Source organism: Prinia subflava, chromosome 4 (assembly GCF_021018805.1).
Source record: "Prinia subflava isolate CZ2003 ecotype Zambia chromosome 4, Cam_Psub_1.2, whole genome shotgun sequence".
Lineage (NCBI taxonomy): Eukaryota > Metazoa > Chordata > Aves > Passeriformes > Cisticolidae > Prinia > Prinia subflava.
In genome coordinates this window covers 11,634,054-11,648,448 of record NC_086250.1, presented here as the reverse complement: position 1 = coordinate 11,648,448, position 14,395 = coordinate 11,634,054, and the positions used below count along the sequence as shown (strand labels likewise).

General features: G+C 44.6%; 1 protein-coding gene across 1 annotated transcript; it reads left to right on the top strand.

Annotated features, from left to right (window-relative positions):
• Nucleotides 1-1,240: 1,240 nt before the first annotated feature.
• On the top strand, nucleotides 1,241-14,374 carry LOC134549659 (poly(U)-specific endoribonuclease-like). The gene is made up of 7 exons (XM_063395471.1): nucleotides 1,241-1,521; nucleotides 7,799-7,898; nucleotides 9,451-9,562; nucleotides 12,473-12,594; nucleotides 12,679-12,791; nucleotides 13,198-13,351; nucleotides 13,781-14,374. Exons 1-7 carry the CDS (start codon nucleotides 1,511-1,513, stop codon nucleotides 14,036-14,038), a joined length of 870 nt encoding a protein of 289 aa, XP_063251541.1. The 5' UTR covers nucleotides 1,241-1,510; the 3' UTR covers nucleotides 14,039-14,374.
• The last annotated feature ends 21 nt before the right edge of the window (nucleotides 14,375-14,395 follow it).

Here is a 14,395-nt window from a genome sequence, read left to right as displayed (position 1 = left end):
GTTTTTCTACATTAGATCTGGGAATGGCCCAGATTCTGTGCTGATCTCATTTGCCTTTGATCAGTGCTTTGTTTCCTTTCACTCTTCTCAGGATCTTTACATTTTTCTTAGCTCAATGTCCAAATCAAAAGATAGACATTTTTAAAGAGATTCAAGTACACAGTTGGTTGTGAAATTGCTGGTGATGCTACGGAGCTGTAATTTTTTTAAGGATTAACTTAAAAAAACCCATTGACTCCACTGATGATGCTGCTTGTAAGTGAAAATTTCCTGGGCTCCCATGTGGGCTCTTTCTGCTAATGTGAGTAAAGAAGTTGCAATGGTCTTATAGACAGAATATGCCCACTAGGTTTTGTATTTTAAATGAAAGCACAGAAGAATTCCTGCATTTTGTTGATAAACTGGGGCAGTTGACAAATCCAGGGCACTGGATTTTTGTAATTTACCTTGTCTACTTTGAATTGCAACAAATGCTAATCAGAGATGGTAAAGAAAATTTCTGTTAAAATTAAGGATATTCAATTTTGAGATACTTTAATTTGCCCTACCAGTGTCAGAAGGAAGCTTCACTTTTAAGTGTTTTAAATGTCTTGTTCCCTATGCAATTATGTGTGTCAAGTGTCTTCATCACCAGGGGCTTTATTTGGCCCTAAATTGATTCTTTGAAGGGGTACATGGACCAGAGGTGCAGAAACACTTGTATGACTGGCAGCTAGCCGTTCTGGCTTCTCCCTATACATATATCTAGTTTAGACCTGAAGCTATGCTTTTCAGAAATTAATTATGATGAAGAAGAACATTATACAAGTACCAACCAAACAACAATAAGCTTTAAACCATCTGAAGGTTGATTTAGCCAAATAGTGAATGCAAGCTTCCCAGGCCAGGCACTGGAGTGGGTACCTGCACCTACCAGCACTCGCCACCACTTCCTTCCAGTGGCACATGCACAGTTCTGCCTTTCTAAAACATTTCCTGGTTATAATCCCTCCTAATATTCACAAGGTCACACTTAGCAGTTTCACTTGTAACAGAGAAGCGTTTGTTGGTTTTTTTTCCTTCCCCACCTACGAGTTTTTTCTTTAATCATAGATTAATTATCATCTTCCCTTCTATTGTCAAATAATAACTGGATACAGAATAACAAGACCAGAACGTCCTGTCCATTTCAAGGCTTTCAGACTTGCAGAGCTTCTTTCTGGGCTCAAATTTCATCCAGAGACTTAAAATCCGTTTGGCAAATAATCCATGATGCAAGATAAGGGGAAGCAGGAACCTGCTGCAGGTTCCTGAAACGTTCCTGCGCTGAGAGTGGCGTGAGTGGTGGTGTTGTCCTTGGACACCTCCTGCCTCTCCTGTGCCTTCCTGTCAGGCTGAGTGACAGTCCTCAGTGGGCAGGAGGAGTGAAAGAGGAGCACAGCTCCGTGCCTGGGATCTGGGAGGATTGCTGAGCTTCTGGCTGCCTTCTCTCTGCTCAGAGTATTTCCCAAGAAAAAAACTTCTTCCTGGCATGGCAAGTGGGTAAGAGACAATCATACTAACTCTCCTCTAACAGGAAGGGTAAAGGGGATGGGATGTATTTGTCTGTAAAAGAGTGAATATTATATACATGCAGCACAACAAGAACCCTCTTCCTCTTTCTGTTTAGTTTTACTGACTCACTGCAGTGTAAAACATTGGTGAGGCTACTGAACCATTAGCTTAAAATAAAGGTGATGCTAAAATCAGATTGTGCTTAAACATAGCTAGTAACTTAGAATCAGTTCTTCAAATGTCAGCTGCCACCAGCTTTAAATGAAAAAAAAAAATCACTGGACTCAAATAGAAGACATGGACACTGGTGTAAGATGAAAATCTAGACAACTGTTTCTATCTTCTGTTGGCCATAAAAGCTGTTGCATGTACTTCACAACATTTGAACCTAGTTTTTTAAATGATTGGAAACTTCTTGTAAATGGCTGCTCATCAGGTATTCCAAATCCTTTTCTTCTCTATGTAAAGATTAAAGGCTGTATGACATTGCATGTTGTTGAAAGGATCTCTGAAAGTAAATTTACTTAGGGGAAGGTGTTCAATCAGACCTTATTTGTGGGGCTTCATGTGACCCATTTGCAATTCCTGTTTTTCTTGCTCTGACACTGTTGACTTGGTCACTTTATTTGACACTGACCTTTAATTCTCTTCATGTCTTGAGTGATTTCTGATTTATAGCAGTAAAGTTTTTTTCTTGGAGCATTGTTTTGGGTAGAATGAAGAATAAAATGGAGATGTTAGACTCTTTTGCTCTAAACACACTGATGGTGCATCAGTTGCTATTGCAAAGAGCCTCCCCCAGGTTTTCTCAGCTCTTAAAAGTGCAGATGTGAGTGTTGTTACTGGGGTGGTGCTTTGCTCACGCAAGCACATCCAAACAAGGCTCTAACTGGACAAAATCCAATTGGCCAGACTTCTCACACAGAAATAATTAATTTTATGTGAAAGCATAAATCTAACAACTCAGAGCTTTCACCATAGGGAAGGGATTGAGAACTGATGATAAAAATCTGTTTTGAGTCACCCATGCCATTGTGTTGAAAACCAATGAGAAAATACGCAATACCATTTTCCAGGGTAACCTTATCTATATGCTGGTGTGTCATGGATTTGCTTGAAGGTGTTCTGCATCTTCTCATTGAAGTGTCTCACCCTGTATATGTAAGCTAAGTTTATGGCCTGTTTTAAAGAACTACCACCCAGAAACAGCTTTTACAAGATGACTGTGTAAGTTGCTTGTCATGGGTTAGCACTGGCCAGATGTTAGTGCACCCATGAATATATGTTTTTTCTCTAACAACTCCTGTGGGATGTGATCAGGAACAGAGCAGAGCAGGCTTAAATCTTGAAAACAAAAAAAAAACCCACCAAAACTTTATTAATTACATAAGAACAGGGACAGAAATACTCTTAAACACACACAGAGACAGAAATAAAAACTTCTTAGAACATTTCTTCTCCCAGTTTCTACCTCCCCACCCATCACTCTTCACAGACCAACCCTTGGGTTTTAGATCAAACAATCACCACTCAAAAACAAACTAATCTTCAATTCAGCAAGGGAGAGAGGAGTCTCTCTTGCACCACAGACTGTTCCTCAGAAAACACGGGTCCACCCCTTATGTGTTCCCATGTCACCCGTGGCACCGCCCAGAGAGGTCTGCCAGGGTGACACTCTCTTTTTCCTATGTCCAGCGCTCTCACCGCTGTCCACAGGCTGAAAACTACATACAGGGCTCTTTTAAGGATACTTGCATGCCGAGCTCTCCCCTTTTTACCCAGGGGCCGGGGTTCCAGGAGCAGGTCTGCCCTGAGGGCAGAGGGTGCCACCTCACCCTCCCCCTCTCTTCTCTGCTCGCTCCACTCTTCAAAGTGCCAGTCACAGTAGCAAAAGCAGGGGCAGCTGCATCCACCCAAAATGCAGTTTATGTTCAAAAGAGACTCAAGTTCAGTCCATGGCTGACATTATGCAAGAGAAGTCCGGCTCAAAAGGCTACTCCTCTCATTCTTCCATCGAGTTCCTTCCAATCATGCTTTATCATCTCGGTCCCAGGCCACTTCCCTCTCTCCGAAAACCACCAGTCATGAGAATCAATGTCTAAGAAAAGTTTCTTTCTACCAAGCAAGGGTTAACAGTTTCTTCTCAGCAGGGTGCTGCAGACGGAGGCACTCCCAGGCTCCGCAACCCCCCACGTGGCTGGGCACCTTCTCCCGGAGTTTGGGGGGGAGGGGGGTGAGCACACACAGAAGGCACTTCCACAGTTTTCCACCCCTCCATCCTGGACGGGGCAGCTCAGTTCCAGTCCTGTCCCTTCTCTTCTCCCCCCCGCGGGGGGCTCCGGCTTACCTGAGCCGACCACGTGTTTCCCCTCCCCCACCCAGCCTCGTGGCTGGGCAGGGGAAGGAGGCCTGACACGTCCCTCTGCTGAAACCAGGATCTGAAAAGAGGCCGAACCCCCCTGGAGTCTTGCTTTTAACTCTTTGTGTCCTCAGAGGCGTGTCCAAACCTCCGAGTGACCAATCCAGGTGCTAGCAGAAAAGCTGATCACTGATTGGACTGCCCACATCCCCCTGGAAAAATTCACCTCCCCCCCCAACCACGACATTGCTAGACAAGTTTTTTGCTTTGGCAAGGGTATTTTTTTTCAGTCTTCAGTTACAGCTTAAACAGGTGCTCTCTCTGTTTGGAAACTAAAGGGACAACAAAAAGGAGAGGAAAAGTCCATGATGATATTGTGGTAGCACCTAGCAGAAATAAAGAAAGGCTTTTACTGTGTAAAATTTAGTGATTTCAGTTTTGGGACAAGTTTCCTGAATGTAGGAATACATTTAGCAGAAGTATATTTATTGAACAAAAATGAAGATTGAAATCTATAGATATGCTCTTGCTGTAACCCTCTCCTGAGTAGACAACCTGAGCTTTTGTGGTATTTCATAATATTTCCAAAGGAAGAAGGGTCAAACAGAGCCCTACAGTGCTTACAAACACAGGACAAATCTGCCAAGAGCCGACTGAGAGCCAGTGGGTATTAAAGAGATGACAGATCTGTACTAGATAGGTGACTGTTACCAAAATACACACATACTGCAAGATATGTATGTAAAATATTGTATCTGTGGAACAAAATGTTATAATAAAACTCAAGTGACACCTTCCCTAACGTTCCACATACCTTGGACATTCAGGAGGCAGCAGACTCCTCTTCACCAGCAGCAGTTCCTTCCAAAGTAAAAACTCTATTAAACATAATATGCTGGCTCTCAAACACACAGGATAAGCTGATGTAGAGGAGCAGACAGCAGGAGGGTCCAGAATGCAGCAGAAGTGATCCAATAAAATTAGGGCAGTCCAAGGTAAAGGCTTGAAGTTTGAAAAACATGTCTTGTACTGTTCTGTGAACTCACCAATCCTGTCCTTGGCCTTCAGCTGAGCTGCTGAAGTGAGCAGTTTCTGTTTGTGTTGGTTTGTAAGCTCTTCTGAGAAGGGCTTGCTCTTCATAAAACTCCAGAAAGAATATGGAAGTAAGGCTGGAAATAAATAAAACTGCTGCTGTTGGTGGCTTCTGAGGCTGCTCCCTGGGACATTGAGCAGGGGCCTCATTTGGGCTGCCCAGCCAGTGTTGACAATACCACAGTCCCCACTTACTGTACAAGCAGAGCCTGGGGTTTGGACAGGGGCTGAATGAAGCTCCTCTGTGACAGCCTCCTTCTTCTCCACTGCGAGATCCATACAAGTACCAAGCACAAATCTTCCTTCACATTCCTGATTGACTCTAGCAATGAACATACCCTTTGGCTCCTATACACTAGAATTTTTAATCCTTTTTCTTTTTTCAGGTATCGACACCTGTTCAAGCCTAGTTAAAAATTCAAGTGATCTTTTAGATTTCCCATCCACAGCTATCCCAAAGTACCAGAGAACCTGAGGGAAAATGGACTGTCAGTGCCTCCACCGTTGCTCAGGAACACAGAGGCTCAGATCCACAGTTACAGCTGAGGTGTGGCACCTGCTGCAGTCACGGTTATCTGCCCTGCCTTCGTCCCTTGCCACAATCTTTGTTTGCTCTTTCTGCTAGAGAGCATGGAATTTGCCACTGGCAGGAGGACTTGTCTCCATCCTGGCCGGAACAGAAGGAGAAGCCGTAACACTAATTAGAGATCCAGAGCTGGGCTTGAAGGTGCCTTGGTTCTGTCTGGAAGAACCAGTTGTTAAATTATGGCAAGTTGCCCCAAGAGCTATTTGAAAGAAATGCCAATTTTTGACAGATTTCTGTACTTTTCTCCTTTTATGAAAAACATCTCTTTAGGAGGAGAATTCAAAATGATCAAGCTGTTCTTCTCTGGGCTTTGATGCATGTGCTGGTTTGTAACTGATTGATTCCACTGTCAGTAATTTAAAGATTAATCCACTTCTCTTTTCCTCCACTCTGTTGTCCTGATCCTGTCTTAGTGCGGACATAATGTACTTGAAACTGGAGCTACCTCTGGGCACTTCATCACAATAACAACCTGTTGTGGTTTGACACTGGCCAAACGCCAGGCACCCACAGAGTCATTCACTCATCCTCCCCACAGCTGGGCAGAGGAGAGGAAAAAAATTAACAAAGGGTTCATAAGTTGAGATAAGGACTGGGAGAAAATACTACAAGGACAAAACAAGCTCAAGTGAGAAGTACAAAGTGAACTTATTACTGACAGAGTCAGAGGAGGATAATGAGAAGTAAAATAAGCCATTAAAACACATTTTTTTCCCCAGCCCCTCCCTCCTTCCCACCAACAGTGCAGGGAGACAGGGTAGGGGGGTTTGGTCAGTTCTTGACCCAAGATCTTCTGCTGGTGCTTAGGGAAAGAAGTCCTTCCCCTGCTACGCTGTGGAGTCCCTCCCACGAGAGACAGTTCTCCAGTGTGGCTAGAATTTCATGTGCAGACAGTCCTCCCAAAACTGCTGTGACATGAGTCTCTCTTTCCATGGGGTGCAGTCATCCAAGAACAGCCTGCTCCAGCCTGGAATCAGGGGCCCTCTCTTTCCACTGGGTCTCCCACAGGGTCACAGCCTCCTCCAGGCGTCTACCCCATCCAGCGTGAGCACCTCCCCACGGGCTGTGAGTGGTTCTCTGCATCCCCTGTGGATCCCCACCCCTTGTGAAGCCACAGGGATCCATGCTTCACCATGGTCCTCACCATGGCCTGCAGAGGAACCTCAGCTCTGGCCCCTGGAGGACCGCCTCTCCCCACTTCTCCACTGACCTTGCTGTCTTCATGTTGTTTCCCTCACATATTCTCACTTCCTTCTCTTCTCTGGCTAGGAAAAGAACTGTGCCCACTCTGTGTTGATTTTCTTCTTAAATATGTTATCACAGAGGCGTTACCATCATCTCTAAATGGCCCAGGCTTGGCCAGCAGCATGTCCATCTTCAGAGGCATCAGGGATTGGCTCTGCTGGACACAGCAGAACCTTCTAGCAGCTTCTCACAGAAGCCACCTCTGTGTGTCCTCATTCCCCCTCCGATTACCAAAACCAAGCCATGCAAAACCAACACACAACCCTTCCTAAATCTTGTTGATAGATGAATGGATGGACTTCTGAAAACTGTACACTATTATGCAGGACAAGACTCCATTAAAAATGAGGGAAGGAGAAGCTTGGGTTGGTATGTGCATCAGAGATCAGTGCATGAGAGATTTTTACTGTATGCAGATGTGGCATTTAGAGCCTTACTCACCTTTTGTCACCACTACCTTTATACTGGGATAATCATACATCAAAGGAAAACATACTGTGTGAAATCTTGCTTGAAGGAAAAAGGGAAGAGTTTATAGGATTGCTGCTAGAAAAGCATCATAGAGAGAATTTTTTTTGCTTCCTGTTCTGTTGGCAGTGTTGCTGCATGCTGTTAACAATCTCCTGCTTGCCTCTGGTCTGTGCACAGAATCCTCAAGAAACACCACCATTTTCCTTTTTGCATGGAAAACCACGGGAAGACTTATCAACAAGATAAGTCCCTTTATCAACAAAGTCCCTTTGTTGTCTGACAGTCTAAGGGTAGGCTCAGGTTTCCTTACAGGTTACCTGCATTCTTTAAAAAGGAATGCGGACCATAAGCATTGTGGTTTTTACAGTGGCACTGACAGGAAGGTGTGGGGAGAAAGAGAAACTTGATGACAGGCTGGTACCCAGAACATGGAGTGGCATCAGGAAGTGACTTGCAGAAATAACAGCAGGTGCCTTTTTAAAACAAATGTATTCCTCTGATTTTCTTAACAGGAAGGCCTTAAATCCAGAGCTTTCTAAGCTTTTCAATGAGTTGTGGGATGCCGATGTTCACCGCTTCAGGCCTGGGAAAGACTACACAATTGAAGTGCAGGTAACCAATTGCCATGTCAGGATTAAGGGCAGTTTGGTGCTGCAGGAAAAGATGCCTGCAGAAGTGCCTTTTGCTTTAAAAGTTGCCCGTGCTTTGTCATGTCCAGTGAGGAAAGCATCCCTTAGGAGAGGGAACACAAGCAGTTCACATTTACCTGGACTTTGTTTACAAGTGGAATCTTTCAGGTGTCTGTCTTGGATCCTGTAATATTTCATCTCTCTATCTGTGAGCTGGAGGAGGAACTAGCATGCAACCTTCCAGTTCTGCAGATGACAGCAAACTGTGGTGATGGAGTTGGTATGCTCAGGTGCAGGGCTTCTCTTCCACTGGACACAGGCAGGCTGGAGGAATACACTAAGGAAGGAACATCATGAAATTCAGCAAAGACAAAGGAGCAGGTTGCCCAGAGAAGCTGTGAAATCTCCATCTCTGGAGGTTTTCAAGACCCAAAAGATGACACTCTGAGATATAGAGTCTGAATTCAGTGTTAACCACACTTTGAGCAGCACTAGAGATGTCCTGCTCCATCCTTTGTGTTTCAGTGTAAGAATGACAGCCTGTGTGTGTGGGCTGGGTGACTTGCTCAGGGAGAGAGATAGGTCCTAAGTCATTCTTTGAGAAATAAGGGAGGAATTCGAGAAATCCTGGGTTTCTCTGAGAGAGCAGGGAGTAGCAGAGAGGACTGGGTGAAGGAGACTTCAGGATTGTTGCTTCCATCCCCAGGGAAATGTGAGGGAGGAGTGAGAGATTTCATAAGCAGCCGTTTCACTCCTTGCTAGCTCAGTGCAGTGCAAACATGACCATGTGTTTTGGCCACAAATTGCAACAGGTCAGAATATTCACAATCCAGTTTTGTGCTCACACAGAAACTCACTTTATTCTGATGTTACTCAAACACTTTATTCCAATATTGCTTTATATTATAACAGAGAATTTCCTGTCCCTGATAAACTCAAAATAGTGGTACCTACCTCAAGCCAAAATGTGTGTGGGGAAAAGTTCCCCCATATGGTTCCTTCATTTGTCAGTACAAGGCTCTAGGTACCCTTTGCCCATGTTAACAAGCTGCTACTCATCTGTCTTCTTTCCTTGAAATGCCCTTTATGAAATAGAAATTTGAAAATTATTCAGGAAAGGCTCCTTAAAACTGCAGAGACAGAAGGAACACAAATCTTCTTTTCAATTATTTGTGGTGGGAGGGAGCCCTTGTTCTGCATTACTTCTGTTTACCATTTGTGATGTATATAGTATAATAGCACAGCTGGTTACTGAGCAGAATGGAACTATTACATGAGCCATTACAATAATCTTTAAGTCAACAGAGAAATTTCAGGCTCTTTTCTCAACAGAGAAATTTCAGATGTCAGAGATAGTAATTTTCCTTTATGCTGGAAGTTCTGTAATATTGTCTCCTTTCATAGAAAGAAAATTCCTAGCAAAGAATTCTGATAGCATTGTGGGGTTTGGTTTGATTATTACAAAGGTGGGCACTGTCTCCTCTAAGGACAGACATCTTACTCCTTACATTGTTTTCTTCTGGTGTTTTTCTTAGGGAAAAGCAGGGCCAGCACAGCAAGGTGACACTGTTGTCCAGGACAATGCAGTCAGACATCTGTTTCACAATGTAAATGAAGAACGCCTGAGGAGCATAAAAACTTTTGCAAGTGAGACCTCTTCTTCTGTTAATGGTGGATGTGATATAAAAATCTGTGCTGTTTGTGATGTGCTTCCCTAAAATATAACATTGTATAAAATTTGGATGGTGGTGAGGTTCATCAGGCTGCAGGTTATTTGAAGGGAGGTTTTGTAACAGTTGCTTAGAGATTACCTGTACCTGAGCCTCAGGAGGAACATCCTTTTGTACCTTAGGCAAAATCTGAATTCTCTGGCTCTTCCACTATAAAGTAAAAGGGATGAGACACTTACCACAAGCTCAAGAAGTGGCCCAAGGGAATCTCACAGGGTTCAACAGGACCAAGTGCTGGTGCTGCACCTGGGTCAGAACAGCCCCAGGATCCATCCAGGTGGGGATGAGCAGAGGGAGCAGCCCTGGCAGGAGGACTCGGGGGTGCTGTGGTGAGAGCTGGCCCTGCCCCAGCCGTGTGTGCTGGGAGCCTGAACCCCTCTGTGCTGGGCTGCACCCAGAGCCCCAGGGCAGCAGGGGAGGGGGATTCTGCCCCTCTGCAGCCAGCCCTGGGCCCAGCACAGGAGGGACAGGGAGCTGCTGCAGCCAGGCCAGAGCAGGGACACCAAGGGCATCAGAGGGATGGAGCAGCTCTGCTGGGAGGAAAGGCTGAGGGAATTGGGATTGTTCAGCCTGCAGAGGAGAAGGCTTTGGGGTGACCTCACTGTGGCTTTGCAGAGCCTGAAGGGAGCCCACAGGAAAGATGGAGAGAGACTCTTGACAAGGACCTGGAGTGACAGGACAAGGGACAATGGCTTCACACTGACAGAGAGGAGGTTAGGATCAGAATTTAGAAAGAAATTCTTTCCTGTGAGGGCGGTTGAGAAACAGTTTGTCCAGAGCAGCTGTGGCTGCCCCATCCCTGGCAGTGTGCAACATCAGGTTGGATGAGGCTCTGAGCAACCTGGGATAGTGGAAGGTGTCCCTGCCCATGGCAGGGAGTTTGAACTGGATGATCTTTAACATCTCTTACAACCCAAACCATTCTATCATTCTATGCATTGAAAAAGACACCAAATTCATCTTTACTCCTTTACTTACAGCCTCTGAGCCCTTTCAGATAGTACTAGACTGTCATGGGTTAGCACTGCTCAGATGTTAATGCACTCATGAATATATGTTTTTTCCTTAACAACTACTGTGGGATGTGATCAGGAACAGAGCAGAGCAGGCTTAAACTTTAAAAAACAGAAAAACAAAACTTTATTACATTACATAAGAACAGAGGTAGAAAACCCTAAACACACACAGAGACAGAAATAAAAACTTCTCAGAACATTTCTTCTCTTTCCCCAGTTTCTACCCTTTACACATTACCCTCTATAGACCAAACTTTTGGGTTTTAAATCAAACAATCACTTCTCAAAAAAAACCCCTAATCGTCAATTCAGCAAGGTAGAGAGGAGTCTCTCTTGCACTACAGACTGCTCCTCAGGAAATGCAGGTCTACTCTTTGTGTGTTTCTATGTTACCCGTGGCACTGCCCGGAGAAGTCTGCCAGGGGACACTTTCTCTTTCTTATGTCCAGTGCTCTCACCACTGTCCATAGGCTGAAACTGCATACAGGGCTCTTTTAAGGATGCTTTCATGCCGAGCTCTCTCCATCTTTTCCTTGGGGCCGAGGGCTTTTTTTTTTCTCTGTGGGCAGAGGGCGCTACCACACCCTCTCTCTTCTCTGTTCACTTCACTGCAGCAAGTCGAGCTAGGCTACATCTACCCCAAAATGCAGTTTATGTTCAAAAGAGACTTGAGTTCAGTCTATGGCTAACATTATGTAAGAAAAGTCCAGCTCAGAAGCCACTCTTCTTCAATTCTCTGCCTATTGGGTTCTTTCCAATCGTACTTTATCATCTCGGTCCCAGGCTGTTTTTCTCTCTCTTCTGAAACCACTAGCCATGAGAATCAATGTCTGGGAAAAAAGTTTCTTTCTGTCTCAGAAAGAGTTAACAGTTTCTGGCTCCCGGCAGGGGGCTGCAGGCTCAGGCACTCCCAGGCTTGGCAACTCCCACTCAGCTGTGCACTTTCTCCGGGAGAGGGGGGAGGAAGGAAGGCACCTCTACAGTTTTCTACCCCTCCAGCCTGGGTGGGGCTAGCTCAACTTCAAAGCTTGTCTCTTCTCTTCTTCCCCCGGGGCCCCAGCTTACTTCAGTCTGCAGCGTGGTTCTCTTCAGACCGGCCACGTGGCCCCCTCTCCCACCCAGCCTAGAAACTGGGCAGGGGAGAGGAGACCTTTCTCTGCTGAAACCAGAACCCAAAATAGGCCGAACCCCCCTGGAGTCCTGCTTTTAATGCCTTGTGTCCTCAGAGGTGTGTCTAAACCTCTGAGTGACCAATCCAAGTGCCAGCACAAAACCTGATCACTGTCCACATCCCCCTGGAAAAATTCACCTCCCCCCCGCAACCACGACATAGACGCACAGCTAGGTCTTGCATTTCTGCTGGGGGCTGTACTTCAGCCATGTCCATGAGTGTGTGTTTCCTTCCCTAATTTTTCTCAAGCTCAAGACATCTGATACAGGTTTATGCTCTATTATTCCTCTACTGAAGTAATGCCCACAAAACCTTGGCCAGCATAGCTCAAGGTCCTAAGCCTGTGTCTGTAATTGTGGTGGTCAGATGTGATTTGTTTTGGTAGAATGTCATTATTACTTCAGCACTTGGCTCCATAAGGAAGCTCAGTAGCTGTTTATATTTAAAAGGATTGTTAAAAAGCACAGCAGTGATCTGACCTTGAGGCCTACACTTAACAGTATACCTGAGAATCCAACATACAAAGGAATGGCTTTCTCTAAGGGCTGTCAAGGCATATTCTGTGGCAACTTTTTATGATGGCACTCCAATGCCTGGATCATGGATATGAGCAGACTGAAAGTTTCTCTTTTTCCTGCAGCTTTTATTTCCTTATTGGACAACTATGAGGCATCAACTGGTATAGCAGAAGTAGTGACTCCAGAAGAAATAGTTGAAAACAATTGTTTCCTTGATGCTATCTTAGCAACAGAAGTCATGAAAGTGAGTAAAACAGATCTTTTTTGTCGCTGAAAACAGTGAGTAAAAAAGTAAATTGTGTATGTATCTTGGTTTTCTATCCTTCAGCTAACTCATGGCTATCTGCTGAAAAAAAACCTAGCAAAGCCAAACCTTGCTGATTTCAAAAAGCAGCTTTATAACATCTGGTTCCAGCTCTGTGCCAGGAAAGAAGGAGACAGGTATGCTTCGTGGGTATGGGCACTGATAATCTCTGTGCTATTCTTATTTAGGTAAATATAAGCCCGAGTGCCATCTGTTACACATACAACTGGAAGGCAGCTCCAGAATGGCTTCAGACTGACAGAGGTTTAGATGGGATATGAGGAAGAAATTGTTCCCTGTGAGGGTGGTGAGGCCCTGGCACAGGGTGCCCAGAGCAGCTGTGGCAGTCTCATCCCTGGCAGTGTCCAAGGCCAGGCTGGATGGGGCTCTGAGCAAGCTGGAAGTGGAAGGTGTCCCTGCCCATGGCAGGGGGTTGGAATGAAATAAGCTTTAACATACCTTAGAACCCAAACTATTATATGGCTCTATGAAACATATAAAAGACCTGTATATTATTTTTTCATTTTTTCTTCTTCATTACAGACCTGATTCTTGTGGTTTTGAACACGTTTTTGTTGGAGAAACAAGGCATGGGAAAGAGATCCTAGGTTTGCACAACTGGGTGCAGTTTTACCTTCAGGAAAAGCGCAACCAGATTGATTACAAGGGATACGTGGTTCAGAAGAACAAAACCAGGGTAAGAACAAGCTTTTGGCGGCCTTTGCAAGTAAGATAAATGCATCCAGAGATAAAAGTTGTAACGAAACAAGTGTAATGATGCTTTCTAATCACAGGCTCAGTGTTTTAAGCAGTAATAAGTATATACAATACATAACTATATAAGAAGAATGAATAACAACATGTCTTCCAACTTCTTTTTTTGCAAAAGCTATTTTAAAATGTGGTGCTGCTGTTCACAGAATTGCAACACTGCTGAGGCTTAGTTGGGATAAATGGTCATGTATGCTCCAGAGGTCAGGGAAAAGACTGTGATCCAGCTATAGCAACCAGGCACACCAAGGATGACTGAATCTTACAAAGCTCTCGAAAATCTGGAATCAGAAATTCTATCTGTCTAGTCACAGCTGTGTTGGAGATTATTCTGTTGTGTCATTTATGCTTTCAGCCTGACAAAGACGACCAAGTTTTGAGCATCCAGTTCAGCTGGAAGGGCTCAGTCAAGCCAGTCGGAAGCACCTTTGTTGGTGTCAGCCCGGAGTTTGAATTTGCCCTTTACACAGTCATGTTCCTGCTGTCTGAAGAAAGAGTCACACGTGAAACCGTGAAGATAGACGAGTATGAGCTAGAGATGGTTGTCTGGCGCCATGGGCACCACATTGGAACAGCATATCCAGTACTGCTCAGCACCACCAGTGAAGACTAGCGGAGTGAGCAGGAAAGCTTTCTTTTTAAATCAGGGAAAAGGAGGAGTGGTGGAGAGAGGAGGAATGGATGGGGGGTGGACAGGACTAGATAGCAAAGTTAATGTGTTGTTTCATACAATTCAGTTCAAGTAAAAATTGATGACTGTCTCTTTTGGTCTGCAATGGAGTGTTTAATCAGTAGTGTCCTGTGTCACTCTCTGTGAAACAAGGAAACATACTCCTGCTCACATTAAATTTGCATCTAAATTACATCAGTCTTCTCTTGTGCATGCTAGCACTGTACTTTTCAGCAAATAAAGGCATTTAGAAAAAGGTTGCATTAAAATTAATATACAGATTTCTCTTATTTGTCAGTC

Coding starts and splice junctions, on each gene's coding strand:
- LOC134549659 (XM_063395471.1), top strand. Junction 7,899..9,450: donor ACTACACAATTGAAGTGCAG/GTAACCAATTGC, acceptor TGTTTTTCTTAG/GGAAAAGCAGGGCCAGCACA. Junction 9,563..12,472: donor GAGCATAAAAACTTTTGCAA/GTGAGACCTCTT, acceptor TTTTTCCTGCAG/CTTTTATTTCCTTATTGGAC.